Here is a 21,975-nt window from a genome sequence, read left to right on the forward strand (position 1 = left end):
CTTGCACAGATTCAATTGTCAATGTTGGGTATTGTGGGATGGCTTCTGAATGGCAGTAGCAGTCAATGTAAGCAATGCAGTGTCTACACTGACACTGTGTCAACCGAACATCAACCTAAACGCTACGTCTCTCACAGAGGTGGAGTTATTAAGTAGTCGTAGTGGGTAAGTTACATCAGTGGGAGTGACATTTTCATGTAGACGCTTGCACTGTAGTGTAGTGTATTTTCATGTAGACAATGTAAGCTGCCTTATGTCGACTTAGGGTGACCAGACAGGAAGTGTGAAAAATTGGGACGGGGGTGGGGGGTAATAGGAGCCTATATAAGACACAGCTCCAAATATCGGGTCTGTCCCTATAAAATTGGGACATCTGGTCACCCTATGTCGATCTAACCTTGCAGTGTAGACCAAACCATACTGGTAGATAGGCTTAGCACCGATTCTAGCACCGCTGTTCTTTACTTAACAAAACACATAGAATACAGATCATACAGAAAACCATAAAATATCCTAAACGTAATGTCCCTCAGTAGCTCACCTTTCCCTTGGGAGCTCATCAGGCAGGCAGGGTTCTTTGCCCCCTTGCCTATCCTGCCCCCGCTGCAGGCTCCCTCATCTTAATCTGGTATAAAATGGCTCCCTCCCCCATGTCCCCTCTGTGTGTCCCTTTATAATTTCCTGCCGGGGAGTGGGGGTGACCTGCTGCTTTTGTTCTGCTTTTTGGTAACTTTCCATTGCTCCCAAGGCACCCCCCCCACCCCTTCAGACAAGAGGAGGAAGTGTCTTATCCCAGCTAGAGCAAATCCATTGTCCAAAGGTATTTTACTTTGAATAGGCTATTGTCTGCTTTGTCACCCACCATTGTCTCTGGCCTGGCAAAAATGTGAAACAACTCTAACTCGCGGTGGTTCTACAAACATATAGGCTTTCCAAGACACGGTAATGTCATGATACAATTTCATAACCTCATCCACAACTCAGAATTGGTACAGACAGAACCTCCAAATCGTCACAGTTGAGCAGATTGTTAAATCAAGACATTTTTATGGGAAGCTTGAATAAGAAATGCAGATTGACTTTCTAGCTGCTGATAAAGCAAGTGGTCTGGGTCATCGTCCAGCCCCCAAAATAAATAGCTGTGAGGTAAACTGGTCACTTTGTCAAGGGATGGTTACACAGCAAAGTTAGAAGCAGCACTGCCCAACTGGCAAACAGGGAGCATAACACTGAGTGTCTTCCCTCAGGGTATTATCCTGTAGTTTCCTGCTCTTTTCAGAACATGGTGGTTCTAGCAAAGGTGTTGTAATGTGTGGGTAGAATGAACGGGGGTTTGCTCTTCTGGATGCAAATTAATTTTATGGGACTACTTTGGTTTGCTTTCTGATTTTCAAACTCTTGGTTTTTTCAATCTTTCTATGTGCTGGTGAGCAACGTGCCAGATTCGGGTTGTCCTGATGCTCTGGGTCCATCTCTGGTCGATGTAGTCACACCAGCCGTATTTGATTGCCAAGTCAGACATTAGTATCTATGCTGCTGCTTATACCTAAAATAAAATAATAAAAATCCACCCTCTTGCTCTCCACCAAGGAAGTAATAACATCATAAATGTGTTTATACAAGCTGTCCAAACCCTACTATTTTGTTATGAACTAACAAAATTCTATTGTCAGGTAATGATAGACTTGGCACATCTTGGAGATCATATTAAGCTCTAATAAAACTCTTTGAACAATGCATCATATGGCATTTCTCTAGCTACCGAATAGCACCTTGGAAATTCAAAGAGCAATCTGAGTAGTGGAAGCTGTTCCCTCAGGATGGAGCCTCACAGAAAAAGATCCCTGAAGGGTTTCAATTTTTTTGAGCATCAGTTTAAAGAGGAAATGATGCATCTGTAAGGGAACTGTGTAAAGAAAGTAGGCCTATCCTGACCTGCCCTCTGGCTGAGCCCAAGAGATGCTCACCACCCACAACTCCCACTGGTGTTACGGGAAGTTGTGGATGCTCAGCACCTCCTTGGATCAGGCCCCAGGGCTTGGGAAAATAAATTAGTTTACTTACATTTTTGTAGACAGTCTATAATCCTCTCTGTTATCTTCTAATGGGACAGTCTGTTTTAATAATAATACAGTGCATATCCATAGCACCTTAAATGTGAGAATCACACATTACTTTACAAAAAGAAAAGGAGTACTCGTGGCACCTTAGAGACTAACTAATTTATTTGAGCATGAGCTTTCGTGAGCTACAGCTCACTTCATCGGATGCATACCGTGGAAACTGCAGAAGACATTATATACACAGAGACCATGAAACAATACCTCCTCCCACCCCACTGTCTCCTTTTCTTTTTGCGAATACAGACTAACACGGCTGTTACTCTGAAACCTGACATTACTTTACAAACACAAGTTTCAAATGACCTCTATAAGGAAGTATTATTATTACCATTTTATAGATTGGTCAGCTGAGGCACAGAAAGATTAAGTAACTTGCTTTAAAGAAATGATTGGCACTGCTAGGAATAGCACTCAAGAATTCTGTCTCAGAGCGTCCTGCTCCCAGCACTAGACTCCCCGAGCTCCTTTTAATGATGTGGGACATTCAGTTGTTTCTTTCCCTACTTTTCTCTGATGTTCAGTGGGATACATGCTCACAAGATGTTGCCTCCATGTTGAGGAAGCAGTCATATTTCAACAACATAGAATATATAGCTGCTAAACTAAAATAAGCATCCTGGAGGTGGGATGAATAATGTAGGGGACTGGTAATGCATGAAAATCTTCACCTGCAGGATCCAGTTTAAATCCAGCCCAGGATGCTAGGGAGTGAAAGTTGCTTCTGATGGCTCTTTGGTGGCCTTTGTCCAATTCCCAGTGGTGAAGTGTCCATAAGAGTAAGAAAAACAGCACAATAATTGTTACTAGTTGTCTTTTAGTAGAGTAGAGCAAGGACCGACTGGTGTGGTGAATAAATTATCCTCTCGGCTCTGGAAGGCTGGTGTCCCCTACATCTGGAGTTTGCTTTGCTGGTATACTGGTGGGGCAACGTGGCAGGAGCTGTTACTGGGACTGCCTGTTCTATAGATAAACAGAGCTGTCTGTCATGCCAGCACTAAAGGCACATGATGAGTTTAAATATATAAAAAAAGATGGAAATAAAAACCATATCAGGGATGTCAAAACAGTCTGTTTTATTTTACTGTGGGCGTGAAATGGCGAATAGGTGCAAAACAGTCATCTCTGTAATGATAAAATCAGTCTGTCTCACTTTGGCTTTTATGAAGCTCTATACATCTGGGAAGGTAGATTTTCCTCTTTTGAAATTGGCTCTCTGATTGAATTTTTTGATCAAAGAGCAATAATAACAAAGGAACCTGAGACCATCATCCTTCTGCTGCTGAACAGGTTCTGTGCAACTGAATTATTCACATGCAGGCTTTTTCCACATGAGGCACCTGCACGTTTTCCCAGATAGAACTTAATGCTGTGTCTTAATAAAAAAGAATCAATGTACATAAAAATGCATCTGACTAATCTGAATGTCTGCATGCTTCTTAGGTACTTGAAAAACAGTTTAGCTACTCTATGCAGAAACGTTTATACTACTCAATTATGAGAAAGGCATTTTGTGCTTCAGTTTCTCCATCTGTAAAATTGGGCTAATAATTCTTAAAAGGACACCAACTCAAAAATCACCTATAGACCTGATCCTATAAAGACTTATGCATGTACTTAAAGTTAAGCATATAGATAAGTCTTTGCAGCATTGTGGCCTTAGATTACTTTAAAAAACAAACAAACCCTTGCCATATTTTTCTCTATTTTCTTCACGTTGTGCATTTGACAGTACTTTATGCAGGTCTCTTTTACCATTTCCCTGGTAAGCTACCAGCCTACAATGTGATATTTGTGGGCAGACCTCTACGCCTGTCATTGAAGAATCAGGCTCTAAGGGCTTGATCCTACTCCCCTATAGCAGGATCAGGGCCCTGAATCAATTCCAGCCTTGCTGGAAATATCTTTACAAATATTAACACGGGAGCAGGCCAATCCCTTATAAAAATGTAAAGGAATGTTTAGAAAGTCAGGATATACTATTTAAAAGCTGATGTATCAGGAACTGGAATTTTTAAAAAGTAATTTTTAAAAGAATGACTTGATAGTGACCCACTATTGAGTCATGAAGTTTTAATTAGTTAATGTTTGTAAAGTAACTCCAGATCCTCACGTGGAAGGAGCTATACAAGAGCAAAATATTATTTTTGTATTAGCAAGATACAGAGCAATCTTGTAACACAGTTAATTTCAATGGCAGGAATGCAAACAATTATTCTTTGGAGAAAATCAGGAAAAATTAACAACACAACCATGGAAATAGAGTACACAATAATAGAAAGAAGACAACAATCCTACATAGTTTGGAGAGACATCTAGGCTCCTGAAAATAACTGTTGCATTAGGCCAGTTATGCTGCAAACTGTTCCTTATGTAAATCCTACAATCTTTCATCAGTTCTTACCTAGGAAAAATGTCCTTGATTTCAGCTAGGCTTCTGGCTGAGTAAAGACTGAAGGATTTGGTTTCTGGATAGATTTCATTGCATTGCAGTTTGTGAATTTTAATACTGTACAATACAAAAAGGAGAAAGCATTGCGAGTGATATAGCATTTTACATTCCCACCATCCACCCACTCCCTATGCACCCATTAAATAAGTAACAGGGCGCCACCGTTTTAACTCCTCCGCCTCTGCCTCATCCAGTGGAAAACCACGCGAGTTTGCAGTGGAATATGAAGTTTAATGCGACACAAAAGGAACTGAGCATCTGTACCTTCCCTCCCTGCATCCAAGGGAGTCTGCATTGCAGTGTAAAGCAAACTGAATAACGCATCTGTCTTTAGCTCTGCCTTCCACTCCAGCCAACACAGACCACGGTAGTATGCATTGCAATGTTATTTATTTTTATCCTGGTAGCGCCCACGGTATGGTGCTTAACACAGGGCACGACTGACTGAGCAGCAGCATCTGCATTCTGCCCCCTTTTCAATGCAAGCGATGGGAGCTTGCAAGGCAATACAAAATGGATGGTGCGCCAGCATCTACATACCTCCCGCCTGCGCTCCTACCTCTACAGAGCAAATCATGTGAGATGGCATTGCCATGTGTGATGTTTAACACAGTGTAAACGGGCAGGCCCATGAGCACCCGCATCCTCCCCCTCCCGTGCTAAAGGAACGGAGCCATCCCCACGCTGGAGGAGGAAGCCCCGGGCTCTGCAGAGGGAGAGCAGGGGCCCAACCAGCCCTGGCTGTGACAGGAGTCCAGAGGAGAGGGCGGGGTAGTTTTGGTTTCTTCCAGGTAGAGCGTGAAAACAACCTTCCCCCCACAGAGATGAGATGGTTTTTTCCCCATCTGTCTACCGCCCCAGATGGTACTTTCCTTCTCTCAACCCCCGCCCCCCAACATTTCCCGCAGAAATGTTATCCACCCCCATGAGGTGGTCTCTCCCCTCCATGAACACCCCCCCCCGCAACAGGTTTGATTTCTCTCCTCCCTCTAATCCACCCCAAGAAATAAGGTGTGGGTGTCCCCCCCCCATAAATGGTTCTACCCTCTTGCCCCAGGTGAGTTCTCTCCTTTTGCCCCTCTCCCCCTGCGAAGATTAAGTGGTTTGTTCCCCTCCTCCATAGGAATGAGGTGGTTTCTCCCATCCCGTATATCCCATCCCTCTCCCTCTCGCTGAGTTGGTTTCTCCCCGGCTCCCCCTCCCCCGCCTGGTAACCGCTGCGGGAGAGAATGAACCTAAGTATCAGCCGCCGCCATCTTGATCTTAGCGGCCGCTGGCGGAGTGCTGGGCTCTGAGGAAGGGAGCGGAGCTTCCTCAGCGCCCCGGACCCTCCGCCGCGCGGCGCGGGACGCAGCCCGGCCCGCTGGGGGCGCCCCCTGTCCTGTCTCTTAGGGGTCAATCCCCCCACCCGCTCTGAGCGGGGAGAGAGCGAGCGATGCTGCGCCCCGGGATGCTCTGCCCTCTCCTGACGCCCGCCTGGCTCCTCACCGCTGGGCTGCTCTGCGCTGGGGTCTGGGCTGCTAGAGGTGAGTGAGCCCCGGGGGGGGGGGTGAACCCGCCGCACTGAACCCTCCCTGGGAGACTGCGTGTGAGGGGGCGCCTCTAACCCCTACCCCGTGACACCCCGCCCGTCCTCTGCGGGGCTTGAGCCGCCCCCCCCCTCAATTCCCCGTGACACCCCGCCCGTCCTCTGCGGGGCTTGAGCCACCCCCCCCCAATTCCCCGTGACACCCCGCCCGTCCTCTGCGGGGCTTGAGCCACCCCCCCCCCCAATTCCCCGTGACACCCCGCCCGTCCTCTGCGGGGCTTGAGCCGCCCCCCCCAATTCCCCGTGACACCCCGCCCGTCCTCTGCGGGGCTTGAGCCGCCCCCCCCCAATTCCCCGTGACACCCCGCCCGTCCTCTGCGGGGCTTGAGCCGCCCCCCCCCCAATTCCCCGTGACACCCCGCCCGTCCTCTGCGGGGCTTGAGCCACCCCCCCCAATTCCCCGTGACACCCCGCCCGTCCTCTGCGGGGCTTGAGCCACCCCCCCCCAATTCCCCGTGACACCCCGCCCGTCCTCTGCGGGGCTTGAGCCGCCCCCCCCCAATTCCCCGTGACACCCCGCCCGTCCTCTGCGGGGCTTGAGCCGCCCCCCCCCCCCAATTCCCCGTGACACCCCGCCCGTCCTCTGCGGGGCTTGAGCCGCCCCCCCCCCCCCAATTCCCCGTGACACCCCGCCCGTCCTCTGCGGGGCTTGAGCCGCCCCCCTCCTCAATTCCCCGTGACACCCCGCCCGTCCTCTGCGGGGCTTGAGCCGCCCCCCTCCTCAATTCCCCGTGACACCCCGCCCGTCCTCTGCGGGGCTTGAGCCGCCCCCCTCCTCAATTCCCCGTGACACCCCGCCCGTCCTCTGCGGGGCTTGAGCCGCGCCCCCCCCCCCAATTCCCCGTGACACCCCGCCCGTCCTCTGCGGGGCTTGAGCCGCGCCCCCCCCCAATTCCCCGTGACACCCCGCCCGTCCTCTGCGGGGCTTGAGCCGCCCCCTCCTCAATTCCCCGTGACACCCCGCCCGTCCTCTGCGGGGCTTGAGCCGCCCCCCCCCCCCAATTCCCCGTGACACCCCGCCCGTCCTCTGCGGGGCTTGAGCCGCCCCCCCCCCCAATTCCCCGTGACACCCCGCCCGTCCTCTGCGGGGCTTGAGCCGCCCCCCCCCCAATTCCCCGTGACACCCCGCCCGTCCTCTGCGGGGCTTGAGCCGCCCCCCTCCTCAATTCCCCGTGACACCCCGCCCGTCCTCTGCGGGGCTTGAGCCGCCCCCCTCCTCAATTCCCCGTGACACCCCGCCCGTCCTCTGCGGGGCTTGAGCCGCCCCCCTCCTCAATTCCCCGTGACACCCCGCCCGTCCTCTGCGGGGCTTGAGCCGCCCCCCCCCCAATTCCCCGTGACACCCCGCCCGTCCTCTGCGGGGCTTGAGCCGCCCCCCCCCCAATTCCCCGTGACAGCCCCGCCTGTCCTCTGCGGGGCTTGAGCCCCTCCCTCCCCCCCAATTCCCCGTGACACCCTATCTATAGATTTAACCCTATGGCACCCTAGCTGTCCCCTCTGGGAGGTTTGGACCCCTGTTCCCCTTTTTGGAGGTGAAGTTTACTCTATTTATGATGACATCTCATGCATCCCATCTATAATCTCTATGGCATTTAACCCCCAGTTCCCCTCTTTGATGGGGTCTAACCGCATTCTCTTTGGGGCACCCAATTTACCTACCTGTCTGTGTGGTTTGAGCCCCCTGCCCCTCTCCTTGAGGGGGGGAATCTAACCCGTTTTCCCCATGGTAATATCCCCTTTACCTCTCTCGCGGTGGAATTTAACCCTCTCTTATTTCATATGGGAATTAATCCCTTTACCTTGAGTAAAACCACCTTTTATGCGAGGGCTGAGTTGGGGTTGGAGGCAAGGTCGGCTTCCTTCGTTCTTTGGGGGATGATGGGTACTGCTGGATGATGATGCCTCTCTCCAGGGTGCTGGGGATGAAAGGGGGTTACTCACTCTCCTCCATGGTGCTGGGTTAGGGGGTGCAAGAGGTACGATGGGGAGTTACCCCCCTATACACAGCGTGCAACACATGATCCTAATCATAGATCAAAGGATGATGGAGGAGGGAGGAGAGAGTTGTCCTAGTGAGGGAGACTTCCCGACAGCTGGATGGGGATGGTTTATCGTGTGTGTGTTTGTGGTTGGGAAAGTTTAACCCCCCAAAAACTAGGGAGGGGAGTTGCCACCCGCACTTCTCTTTAATGCTGAGCCGGGCGTGATGATGGGTTGTAGTGGTGGGTTATTCCCGGTAAGGGAGACTTGCCCACCTTGGGTTAGGGTGGCTGTTCTCTTCCTTCTGAGAGATGTAGCTCGAGGCTCGACTGCCCAGGTCACTGGGAGTGGCTGGGGAGGCAATGGCTCTGCTAATGACTTTGTTTTAAGATGTATGTTGGTAGGAAGGAGAGGAATGCGGGAAGCATAATGCTTCTGACTCTGTTTTGGTTTGATCGTTGCGTTGATGGAGTCTGCAGCAAGGGGTGTGTGTGTTACATAATTCCCCCCCCACACGCACACAAAAAAATCTTGGATTTTACATCGTGAATATTTTCTTCGTCCTCTTAAAGGTAGTTTGCTCTGAAATTAATAGAGAAATAGAGGTCGTAACTCGTTTCAAAGAAAGGCTAAAGTCGTGAAATGTGATGAGACTACCCGCCCAATCCTAGACTGGTTGCGTATTGTAAATACAGCTTCTCCCCTGGTTCTTGAAAGGCAGGTGTGTGTGTGTGTGTGTGCAGTTTTAAAACCCTGATGGTATTTTGGTTAGTAGAAGAGCTTTGATCGTTAACTGTGAAAAGAAATGGGAAATCTAACACCTTATAGAGCCCCTTGGAACGTAATCTTCATGATTTTATAGAGAACATTGTCTTGTTCCTAAAGTAAACACGTAGTTTTATTGCGTCTTTTGCTATATACCCTTCTTAAACGTTAGCTGTTTGGATATTGATTGATCTTGCAAACTGAAAGCATACGCATTGCAGGTCTGCTTTTGAACAGATTTCATTAGAGTACTGTATTGCAAACTATTCTTTACCAGAATGTGAACCTATGTATTTGAAAGGCATACAAGATACTTTAATTGATCTGGTGGTGGTATTTGTGGACTTTAAATTTATAATTTAAAGGTGGAGCATCAAAAATGTGAATATTTGAAGAGATACTAAAATGCAACTGACTTCTTGCGATGGAAACATTTTATTTGTTTAATCTGTAAAAATGTTTGCTTCTATAAATTCACTGGAGTGAAATGCAATCTCTTGCTGCATTTTCTTTTCATAGCATCAAGACTTGATAAGTAATTGAAAGTCTACAGGACTTTATAGATAGTGGCTATGATTAAAAGTGCACAAGCTCTTTTCAGGTACTCTGACCAGTTATTATGAGTCTAAAGACCAAAATGTAACTATATTTTATACATGTAATATTTATGAAATCATCTCATTTTAACCCTGTGTATCTGCAGAACATGAATACTTGGTTGCTTTGTTGAAGTATTGGTAGAAATATCCGAAGGAAGATCGGAATACACGCTTACCTTTGTTCTATTTCTTTGAAAAGTTGGCTGCAGAAACTTAATTTTCCACTTGCTATTTTTATTTACTGCTAAGATTTCTGCAGAAGACTGTACATAAATGGTAGTTGTTTTAATCCACTAGAATTTCATCTACAGTTTCTTGTCAGAGCTCAGTCTGTTCTTATTTTCCAGCCTAAAGCTGCTTTTACTGGAGTAGAATCCTGAGCTGCTAGATTCTAAAGATTAGTTTTTAACTAACTTGTTGTTGTGAATTGTGGGTTATGAGGCCTTGTTTGGCTTTGGTACATCCACAGATAGAGGCTGCTACGCTTGAACACTTTAATTACTATAGATAGCACATACTAGAATGTTTATCTGAGGGTACATTTATCTGAAGCTACAAACTGTCTATAAGTAAATTATAGAATCGTGACTAGTGAAAGCTAGCAAAGCTTTTCATGGTGGTGTAATTTATAATGTGTATATAGCATTCTGTTACTATGCATAAAACTGAATAAACACACTTAAATTCTTACATTAAAAATACTATTTCCTTATATATGCTACTAATACATTAATAGTTTTAAAAAAGCAGACAGTGAAAATTGAATACTTGTATGTCATTCATCTTTGACAGTGAAAACCGACTAATCAATTAGTTGTTTTGTTTGTAATCAGTTTCACTTTCCAGTCCTCCTAACACAATGCAAACACTGCAGGAAAATGTCTTTGGGATGGGAAGCTGGTTCTCTTGTGGTAATTTAAAATAAATAACTACAACATGACAAAACATGGAAACATTTCAAGTGGGGCTAGGGGGTGTGTGTGTGCACGTGCGTGTACGTACACACACACACACACAAAGCTGTTGTCTGAATTTGACCTGACTGTGTCCTTTTAATACTTTGTGATTTCTTCCTACTGTTTCTGTCCTTCAAAGAAATTATATATATATAAGCTTAAATGGCAGTTTTCAGTTTTTGTTTAATCGGTGCTTTCAGGTATTATAAAGAACTAGAATATAAATGTTAAAAGTACAAACTATGTTGTTTAATGTCCATAGTATAAAAAGCAATTTTTATGAAATTATTTCTTTAGTGTTTATCTTGTAATCAGTTATGTTGCACTAAGAATGAGTATAATACCAGAGTTGTTAAACCTTTTAATATCAATTATAAGAAAAGTGTAGTGTTAGTATTGAGAAATACTCAATGCTTTGGTTAAATACTTCACTCTGATAAATAGAACTGAAAGGGAAATTGAATTGCAAAAGGGAAGAGTGCTTTCTTTCTGTCTTTTAAATGAGAAAGCAGTACATTTAATGACTAGTTCTTCAGCAGTCATTTACTGATCAGGTACAACATTAAGGTACCCCTGCTTCACCTCAGTCCTTAAGTCCTGTCTTTTAACTGAGTGATACAGATCACAGAAAGGAACAGTAAAAATCAAAACAGTAGTAATACCCAGGAAATCATAACTGATTTTGAGCAATTCAAGAGGTTTCCTGTGTTCTTAAGAATTTCTCAAACCTAACCACAAACAACTTTCTCACAAGTAGCATATGGTTTTTCAGATTGTTTATTCAAGATATTACAGTGGCCAGTCTTCTTGATACAGAGTGGTATATTTGGTTCCTTTTTTCCCTTTAGAAAAGTCAGAGTTTCAGATTTTCTTAAAAGATGGCTAAATCGAAAGGGACTTCCTTGTACCCTTGTAAATAAAAGAAGTCCTTTATGGGTCTAAAAGAGAAAATATGAAGGAGAAATTTATAAGTTACTGATAGAAAAACCTTTCTATTAATGCATGTATAATGTTGGGTAAGGCGTGGTATAATGGCCACCCTGTAAGTTGGATGAGACAATGCTAAGTGGTTTTTCCATCCATAGTACGAATGAGATGACGTGCATCTGCAGGGATTAAAGTGGAAGAAAAATGATTCTGTTTAAACAAGTATCCGTTGTTATGCCTATGTTTCCAGCATTCCACTACCTACTTTTTCTTCTCTCGCAGAAATAGCGTGCAGGTCACATGTCTTCCCCCCCTTACAGCCAACAAAGTAACATGAGCCGTAAGTTACGCTGATCGAAATCTCTGGTGTTATAGGAATAGCCTTTTTTTAGTTACCTTGTAATAAAAATTGAATGTGACCATGTAAGCTTTCATTCTGCTTTCTGAACTATCCATGAAACACTCATTGTAAATTTCTTTGCCCACTGCCTATGCCCGTCTGTCTATCTGGTTTTTAACTTCAAAATCACAGGCTACAGACTCCTTAACCTACATTTTTATTAACTTCATTTGTAATTTGTGTCAGTCTGTCGGGCTGTGCATGAGACCTCTGAGGTCTGGTCTATACCTTAAATTTAGGTTGACCTAGGTACATCCCTGTGTGATGTACAAGAGGGATGTAGTTAAGCCAACCTATCCCCAGTGACAACACGGTTAGGTTGATGGAAGAATTCTTCTGTTGACCTAGCTACCACCTATGAGAGGTGGATTTACTACAGCAATGAAAAAACCCCTTCCCTTAGCAGGTGTCCACACTGTATTCCCACAGTGGCACAGTTGTAGTGCTGATAGCTATGCTGCTGTAGTGTCTATAATACAGACCTAGGCTAAGTTTGATTTCTAGTCCAGATCCGCTACTTCTGCCTGGGAGTGAGAAACTGGAAATAATCTGATTTGGGTCTACCACATGACAATGCAGGCTGCCTTTAAACAAAAGTGTTTATCATTTGTTTAGTGAGAGTGTTAGAAATTCATGGGGATGGAGTTTTTTTTCCCATTTTTGTTTTGGTTACATTGGAGAAGACATCCAGGGACTGTCAGCATTTCCTTCAGGATTGTTTAAAAAAAAATTGATGTAGATGAGACACCATGATGGATGGTTTCAGAGTAGCAGCCATGTTAGTCAGTATTCGCAGAAAGAAAAGGAGTACTTATGGCACCTTAGAGACTAACCAATTTATCTGAGCATAAGCTTTCGTAAGCTACAGCTCACTTCATCGGATGTATAAAAACATAAATTGGTTAGTCTCTAAGGTGCCACAAGTACGCCTTTTCTTTTTGTGAAGAGATAGTAACATCAACTTGTATTCACGTGTATTTTAAAAGGCATCTGTGACTTGGACTATTCAGCCTGAGCAGTGATATATCTGCTGTGTACAATGAAGGTGAGAGTCCTCGTTAAATCTTGCTCACAGAGCTACTTAACTTCATCACAGGAATTCATTGCTCCCAAAATGGTTGAATCAAATATTGTACTGCTTTGCTAATTCAAGCTTTGCAGCATTAAAGTTTGCTGTTCTGTTGTGTGTTTAGTCTTGTTTAATTATAGCTGAAAAATGACAAGCTGGAGTTGAGAGAATATACAAAAGCTATTGTGGGAAGTTACTATATTGCGCCTTGCTAAACTGTTTAAAAAGAATTGTATCTTCAGTCATCTGGAATGAGTTAGTATTTCTCAAAGTAAAGAAGCCTGTTTTTAGCTTTCGTTGATGGGCATAATGGATATATCCATAGTGGTATCTGGGTAGTTAGGGTATCCTAACCTCTGAGTAGTTTTGTTTCCTGTTATGATTGCTTGCATATATGGAAACTAGGCAGTTTCTCAGTCAAATTTTGTACTCAACTGCAAGGAAGCAGTTTTCCTAATCAATAGAAAGGCTTGGCTGAATTAGATTTGTTTTAAAAATAATTTTGACAGATGATGATGTTTGTTGTTTGTTTTGTTTTTTTTCCTGTTTTTTTTTCAACTTTAAATTTTCACAGTTGCAGGAAATTATGGGGTGAGGGCATAACAATTATTTAATGACGGACATTGAGATTCAAAAAGTTAAAGCTTTATAACGGCTAAAACACAAACTCTCAACAACCCATGTCAAAATATACAAAGTAAATATCTGTAAATCAAACTCTAAGTTGAAAAGAAGCATTTTTGTACTTAGCCTGTCAATTTCGATTATGGATAGAAATATTTTTGTCAGTTTGTTTTATGTATGGTGAAATCAACGTTTACCAGTCAAAAAAAATTCTAATCCTTCCAAGCCTGCCAGTAGATGACAAGGTTAATATATGAAGCCCAGTAATACAAAAAAAAAAAAAAAAACTTAGTGATAGCGCTTTTGGACCTGGTAACATACATTCTTTTAAATGAAAGGGAAATTATTATTCACCAATTCTGCTAAAATGTACAGTATTCATTTAATTTGAAAAAATAAAGCAATACAATAGACATTATGATCTTGTTTTTAGTATTTAAGGATACTTAAACTTCATTGACCAGTGTTTGTGTGAGTTTGATGTTAATCCTCATTGTTAAATTCAGTTGGCCAGATCTGATTTCAGGGCTTGAAAAATGATCAGATACCTGCTGAATCACTTGATTACCTGTTCTGTTCATTCCCTCTGAAGCACCTGGCACTGGCCACTTTCGGAAGACAGGATACTGGGCTAGATGGACCTTTGGTCTGACCCGTCCGGCTATTCTTGTCTTCTTACCTGTTAGCAGATTTAAAAGGTATTGGGGCCAACCCTCAATGCTCTTAGATTCCTAGCTTCCCAGACACACCCCACTGCTGGCAAGTGAGAAGGTGATGACATTTTGGCACGAGTGCTGAACATGACTTTGCTTGCTAACTTTGTACTGCTGCTGTTGCTTGGTAAAGCTGTGAGCAGCTGCAGAAGTGCTGAAACAGTGTTTGGAGGCTCATGAGAATCATATTTTTAGCTAGTAGCTAATGTTTAGATCATTGTTGGGCAACCTGCGGCCTATGGGCTGCATGCGGCCCATCAGAGTAATCTGATTGTAGGCCGCAAGACATTTTGCTGACGTTGACTGTCCACAGGCACCGCCCCCCGCAGCTCCCAGAAGCTGTGGTTCTCTGTTCCCAGCCAATGGGAGCGTTGGGAAGCAGCGCCTGCAGGCAAAGGGGCCACAGCGACATGCTGGCCATTGCTTCCCACTGGTCCCATTGGCTAGGAACAGAGGATGGTGTCTGCGGACAGTCAACGTCCGCAAAATGTCTCACGGCCCGCAATCAGATTACTCTGATGGGCTGCAGGTTGTCCACTACTGGTTTAGATGGTTTTCCTTCCATCATAAGGAATGAAAACTTTCTGCAGAATGTAAGCTTTCAGTTAAAAGAAATGTCCACCTCAGTTACTGAGAGAGCTACCCACTTTAGAGTGGATTTTTCATACTGGGTAATAATAATTATATTTTACTCTTTTCTAATATCTTTTGTTAAAAGGCCTCAAAATTCATCCAATTTTTCCAGACATGAATTCATTCAACTCTTTTAGCATCTTTGGGTCTAAAGAATCATCACTCCCCTATTTTATAGATGGAAATAAAGTGAGGCTGTATGACTTGTCCATGGTCACATAGTAAATCTGTGGAAAAGCTGGCAATTAGACCCTTGAGTCAGTCCTGTGGTTTAATGGCAAGATCACTTTTTGTCTCCTAAATTATTATACACTTATTCAGTCTTCAGGTCTGTCTTCCAAGCTTGAGTAATGCAAGGCACTGACCAGGAGATAAAGATCGAGGTCTTTGGGGGGAAAAAAACCTCTATACAGTTCAGCATGTTGTAACCAGTCTGCTAAGTAACAACAGTAGCCTGTGTCCTCTTGTTCCCCCCCCCCCCCAGATGTTCTGGTTTAACTTGGATTTAAACTTGGAGAGTGGTCAGTTTGGATGAGCTATTACCAGCAGGAGAGTGAGTTTGTGTGTGTATGGGGGTGGGGGAGATGTGGGAAAACCTGGATTTGTGCAGGAAATAGCCCAACTTGATTGTCATGCACATTGTGTAAAAAGTTGTCACTTTGGATGGGCTATCACCAGCAGGAGAGTGAATTTGTGTGGGGGGGGTGGAGGGTGAGAAAACCTGGATTTGTGCTGGAAATGGCCCACCTGATGATCACTTTAGATAAGCTATTACCAGCAGGACAGTGGGGTGGGAGGAGGTATTGTTTCATATTCTCTGTGTATATATAAAGTCTGCTGCAGTTTCCACAGTATGCATCCGATGAAGTGAGCTGTAGCTCACGAAAGCTTATGCTCAAATAAATTGGTTAGTCTCTAAGGTGCCACAAGTACTCCTTTTCTTTTTGCGAATACGGACTAACACGGCTGTTACTCTGAAACAGTAGATGTGAGCACTTTATGCCATAGTTGGGACCCTCCTTCTAGATGATGTCCTGGTATCCTTTCGCACTGAGGATACTTCTCTGGGGCAGGGAACTCCACTTATTAGGAAGAGACAGGTTATAATGATGGGCAATTTGATTCTTAGAAATATAGGTAGTTGAGTTTGTGATGATTGGGAGAACTACTAAATAAATTGTGTGCTGGGCAGGAAGGTTGCGAACCTTTTGATCCATCTAGATGGACTTGTGTGCAGTGCTGAGGAGGAGTTGGTGGTCGTAGTACATGTAGGTACTAATGACATAGGGAAAGGTAGGACAGAGGCTGTGGAGGCCAAATTTAGGCTGCTACGTAAGAGATTGAAGTCCAGGACCTCAATGGAAGCATTTTCTGAAGTGCTTCTAGTTCCACATTCAGGGCCAGTTAGATGAGCAGAACTGCCGGGTCTCATGAATGAAATGATGGTGTTGGGAGGAGGGATTTCGTTTTATTAGGGAATGGGAAACCTTTTGGGAAAGGAGGAGCCAGTACAGGAAGGATGGGCTCCATCTAAACCAAAATGGAACCAGATTGGTGGCATGTAAAATTAAAAAGATTGTAGAGGAGTTCTTAAACTAAGAGCTGGGAGAAAGCTGACAGGTGTGGAGGAGCACACAGTTTGGACAAAGATGTCCCTTAGGGGAGGATTTATTAAAAAGGTTACTCTATAATCTAGCAAAGAAGAGAGGATAGAAGTTGATGAAGTACAGGTAGATACTGAAGAGAAACAGTCAAATGATGTATTCATTACATCACATGAAGGCAGACAGCTAAATATTGACAGATTTTACAAGTGCTTGTATACAAATTCTAGAAACCTAAATACTAAGATGGGTGAATCTGAGGGTCTGGTATTAAATGAGTATATTGATATAATAGGGATCACAGAAACTTGGTGGAACAATGGTAATCAGTGGGACATGAAAATACCAGGATACAAAATATATACAAATCACAGAGTAGGTCATGCTGGCATGGGAGTGGGACTATATATGAAAGAGAGCATAGAATCAAATATAGTAAAAATCTTACATGAATCAAACCCTACCATAGAATCTCTGATAGAAATTTCATGCTTGAATAATAAGACTGTAGCTGTAGGCATATACTGCTGACAGGATCGTGATGGTGATCGTGAAATGTTCAGGAGAATAGAGTGGCTACATAAATAGAAACCCCAATTATAATGTGGGAGTTCAACTCTCCCCATATTGACTGTGTATAGGTCATCTCAGGACAGGATAGTGAGAGAAAATTTCTAAACACCATTATTGCCTGCTTGTTGGAGGAGTTAGTCTTGTAACCCACAAGGAGTAAGGCAATTCTTGATTTAATCCTAAATGGAGTGCAGCATCTAGTCAAAGAGGTGGTTATAGCTGAACTGCTTGGTAATAGTGACCATAATGTGGTCATAATAGTGACCATCCCATAATTAAGTATAAACATCCTTGTGAGGGTGAAGATACCAAAGAAACACATCACAATTGTATTTAACATAAAAAAGGGGAGCTATACAAAAATGAAGAAGCTAGTTAAATAGAAATTTAAAGGAAGAATCACAAGGATGAAAAGCCTGCAAGCTATATGAAAACTGTTTAAAAACACCCTAATAGAGGCTCAAATTAAATGTACATCCCAAATAAAAAACAAACACAAAAATGTCACCATGGCTAAATATCAGAGTAAAAGAGGTGGTTAGAGACAAAAAGGCATCCTTTTAAAAATTGGAAGTCAAATCTGACTGAGGAAAATAGAAAGGAGCATAAACTCTGGCAAGTCAAGTGTAAAAGAAAAACTTGGCAAGTCAAAAAAGAATATGAAGAGAAACTAGTTAAGGATAGTTAAGAAAGTAACAGCAAAATATTGTTAAGTACATTCAGAAGCAGGAAGCCTGCCAAACAGTTAGTGGTTCTACTGGAAGATCAAGATCCTAAAGAAGCACTCAAGGAAGGCAAGGCCATAGCAGAGACAGTAATAAAAGGAGTACTTGTGGCGCTTTAGAGACTAACAAATTTATTTGAGCTACAGCTCGCTTCATCGGATGCATTCAGACAGTAATGAATTCTTTGCATCAGTCTTCACCACAGAGGAAGCGAGGGAGATACCTGCACCACTCTTCTTAGATGACAGATCTGAGGAACTGTCTCAGACTGGTGTGTCAGTAGAGGAGATTTTGGAACTAATTGATAAATTCAACAATAAGAAGTCACGAAGGCCAGATAGTATTCACCCAAGAGTTCTGAAGAAACTCAAATAGGAAATTGCAGAGCTACTAACTGTGGTAAGTAACTTGTCGCTTAAATCAGCCTCTGTATCAGATAACTGCTGAAGATTTTTTTTTTTTTTTTTTTTTAAAGCTTGGAACATAAGGAAGTACTTTTTCACTCAATGCAGAGTCTGCCTGTGAAATTCATTGCTAGGGGATGTTGTGAGGGCCAAAAGTATAACTAGGTTCAAAAAAGAATTAGATAAGTTCTTGAAGGATAGGTCTATCAGTGGCTGTTCGCCAAGATGGTCAGGGATGCAACCACATGCTCTGGGTGTCCCTAAACCTCTGACTGCCATAAATGGCAACTGGACAACAGGGAACGGATTACTCTGTAACTGCCTGTTTTGTTCATTCTCTCTGAAGCATCTGGCACTAGGGAAGATGGACCTTTGGTATGTCCCAGAATGGCCATTCTTATGTTCAGTTTTCTGCACAGGCTCCTTATTGTATACTGGGTCAAATAGAAGGAATGGTCTTAATCTTCAAAACCTTTGATGGGTTGGACCCAGGTTACCTCAGAGTGCGCCCTTCTACATGACTGCAAAATTATATTTTTCCAGAAACAATAGAACCACTCAATCCAAACTGTTTGTGAACTCTGGAGACAGAATTCTTGCTGGTTGGCTTATGGCTTTGGAACTTCCTTCTGCAGGACATGAGAATGACCACAAAGCTCACTGACATTTGGACAAAATACAGGACTTATCTTTAATTTTCCCATGGTTATGGGGGGAAAAGGAACTTCCCCTCACAATTTTACTGGATTGCTATGGAGTCATGAAATCAAAGTACAAGTTACTTATTTATTTTTTAGGGAGATCTGATATCATAGTGTGGTGCAGGGTATAAATACTTAAACGGTACAGATGGGTGAAAGTTGTATTTGACTTGGGCATGAATTCATTAAAGTAATTCTAAACTATATGTTACAATTTAAATGAACAAAATCACTAAACCCAGCATAATAGAATATTTTTTAAATGAAAATAAATGTTCTATAAATTTATTAAAATCAATACAATTACATCAAATAAAATTAGGTTGTTATATTAATGGAGTATCTTATTCCAGTGGACTTAATGGACAATGTCCATGTAGGGGTCATTAACCCCCACTGAAATTTAGCTATCTCTAGGGTGGGAAGTAGCATCCATCTTGCACCAGCAATATAACATATTTTTAAAGTAGTTAATGTGTTTTTAAAGGAAGAGTACAAGTGGTATTGGACAGTATATTATTACCTAAATTGAAATTAGGTGAGAATACTACAGTTAACACTCTTGCTTTTGTGAAAAGTTCTACTATATAGAGAGGGGGCTTAAACCAATACCTCTGATCTTAATACCACAATTTAAGTTCAAATGTAAGCTTTGCAGCTCTGGCCCATTTCTGCAACTACGACATGAGCATTTCTGCACTTGTTAATCAATTATACCAGTCATTACCAATTTCAGGGCTGGAGAAGAACCATTTCAGATATATCAAGGATATCTTCTTTGGACTAGTAAATTCAAATTTGAGAAACTGATTAGATGCAGAGGAAACAGGGAACTAGTCCTCCTCTTTCAAGCAGTGAATAAGTAGGCAGCAGAGAGATTTCAGTTTCATGGGAAACATGCTGGGCTCAGTAAATTATATAGTTTTGTTAATTTCCAGAGTAGTTATTCACCTGAAGGTTATGGAGGTTTGGAAGCTATCCGTATTCATACTTCAGCTCAGGCTATGAACACTTTCTCTCCAACTTTATATGGTCTCTAATAATAGAACTAGACCTAGTAGAGAATTAATGTAGGTAACAAGCCTGCACTGGGAGAGAGACTAGATAACTTCAGCTTCCTTACTTTCTGCAGTTTTAATGTCTCAAGCATTAAGCATTATGTTATTCCCTTGTAAAACTGTTCCAGAATCAAATAGAGTAAATTCAAATCAAATTTCTCACTGTGGGAAAGTTTCCTCATACTTAGCTGTAATTTTCATTTCATTACTTCATCCCATTCCTAGAATATCCACGTTGGGAGGGACCTCAGGAGGTCATCTAGTCCAACCCCCTGCTCAAAGCAGGACCAATCACCAATTTTTGCCCCAGATCCCTAAATGGCCCCCTCAAGCATTGAACTCACAACGCTGGGTTTAGCAGGCCAATGCTCAAACCACTGAGCTGTGCCTCCCCACACTGAGCTGTGCCTCCCCCCATTGCTTAAACCTATCCAAGGATTGCTTTAAAAATTGTCTGCAGCAGCCAGACTATGTCAGGTACGTGTACCTTTGGTGAGGTTATCTGTACGAAGAGTTCTATAAAGCCTTTATCTCAATAATTAATAGGCATTTCATTTCCATCATTATAATCTGTGTCATTTTCAAAGCTGCAGCTAAAATTCAAGAGGAAGTAATGTCTAGTATTCAAGAATCTCAGAACTTCATAAGGACTGAAATAGGTATTGTTATACCAGATTGTGTGAGGGAGAGTAGAGGCACAGAAACTGTGAACTGCAACCAAAGTTCAATAGTAAGTCTGTAGCAGAACAAGGAATAGAACCCACTCTTCAACCTACAGACCATGCTTCTCTCTTTTTCTCCAAAGTTTAGTGTGAATACATAGGTTCTATAAGACTGTATTCTTTAACTAACTCAAAGGGAACTGGAGTCTAATCTGGTTGACTTTTCCGTTTCCTCAGTTCTATGATCCTTGTATATTTACTACATTAAAATCCACCTGGAGTCTTGCACGTGAAAAGAAATTGTTTTAATATAAAGATTATGCGTTTATTTTTCCTGGGAATATGAAAGTGGTAGAAGGCTTTAAAATTACAGCTCTCTCACTGTTTAACACTGTATCACAGCAAGCAAAACAGAAGTGTTTGATCCAAGAGGAAGGCAGTGGGCTAAAGTTGCATGATATAATCAACAAAATTTGAATCTCTTGACCTTCAAGGCAAGAATCTTCTATTTATTCAAACCATTGAGGAGAGTAGTGACATTTTCAGAGGAGTTCATTTACACTCACATTGGTCACCATTATCTTGTAATGTGCTTATACTATACTTAATGATGTGTATATATTTTTATAGATTTTTGAACTAAATAAAGACTCTTAAGGAAATAATTTGTCTGAATAGTTTGTCATTGTATTAGACACCTAATTGACTGAGCTTGTGAAGCTCAATGATATTTAATTAGGCAATAATAGTGTACTTTAAATAATAATTCACTGATTTATTTCTCAAAGGAGTTGTTTTGACTTCAGTCTTTCTAACCTAGCTGTGAAGAATATTCCAGATGATGTGATCTTGTTTAACAGCCGCACCTCAAGCATGTCATTAAATGTTATTACACAAATTATCTGGAGGCCATGAAATGTTTTTTCTTCACACATCCTAGTCCTAGCTAGGTAGACTACCTAAAGCTGCAGTATCCCAGCTGCCACATCACATTTATAGAGATAAGATGCCCAAGGTGAGTGAGGTAATAGCTTGTATTGGACCAGCTTTTGTTGGTGAGAGAGATAAGCTTTTGAGTTTTCGCAGAGCTCTTCTTTAGGTCTGGGAATCCTACTCAGGGTGCCACTGTTAAATACAAGGTGGAGCAGATTGTTTAGCATAAATAGTTAACAAACATTTAAAGGGACCATTCCCTTATGCTAAACAATCTGTTTCACCTTGTATTTAACTGTGACACTCCAAGTACGTTTCTCAGACCTGCAGAAGAGCTTTGTGTAAGCTCAAAAGCTGCTTTCTCTCACCAGGAGAAGTTGGTGCAATAAAAGATATTCCCTCATCTCCTTGTCTCTCTAATAGTCTGGGACTGACATGGCCCAACTCTGTATACATCACATTTCTGACAGGTTCATTATCACCTCTCAA

General features: G+C 42.9%; 1 protein-coding gene and 1 long non-coding RNA gene across 5 annotated transcripts in view; one reads left to right on the plus strand and one right to left on the minus strand.

Moving 5' to 3' along the window:
• Positions 1 to 1,023: 1,023 nt before the first annotated feature.
• Positions 1,024 to 5,291, minus strand: LOC140900183 (uncharacterized). The gene is made up of 3 exons (XR_012155589.2): positions 4,837 to 5,291; positions 4,525 to 4,629; positions 1,024 to 1,546 (listed from the first exon to the last, which is right to left on the minus strand). It is a non-coding gene; the product is annotated as an uncharacterized LOC140900183 (long non-coding RNA).
• Positions 5,292 to 5,773: 482 nt separating this feature from the next.
• Positions 5,774 to 21,975, plus strand: part of CLSTN1 (calsyntenin 1) — a 62,009-nt gene continuing 45,807 nt past the window's right edge. For 2 of the 4 annotated variants that reach the window (XM_073316578.2, XM_073316580.2), the window contains exon 1: positions 5,774 to 6,098. In XM_073316578.2, coding sequence (XP_073172679.1) covers positions 6,008 to 6,098 — 91 coding nt within the window. In that variant the 5' untranslated portion in view covers positions 5,774 to 6,007. The remainder of the gene's footprint in view (positions 6,099 to 21,975) is intronic. The other 2 variants (XM_073316579.2, XM_073316581.2) reach the window with 2 other exon arrangements.

Source organism: Lepidochelys kempii, chromosome 18, assembly GCF_965140285.1.
Source record: "Lepidochelys kempii isolate rLepKem1 chromosome 18, rLepKem1.hap1, whole genome shotgun sequence".
Taxonomy (NCBI): Eukaryota; Metazoa; Chordata; order Testudines; family Cheloniidae; genus Lepidochelys; species Lepidochelys kempii.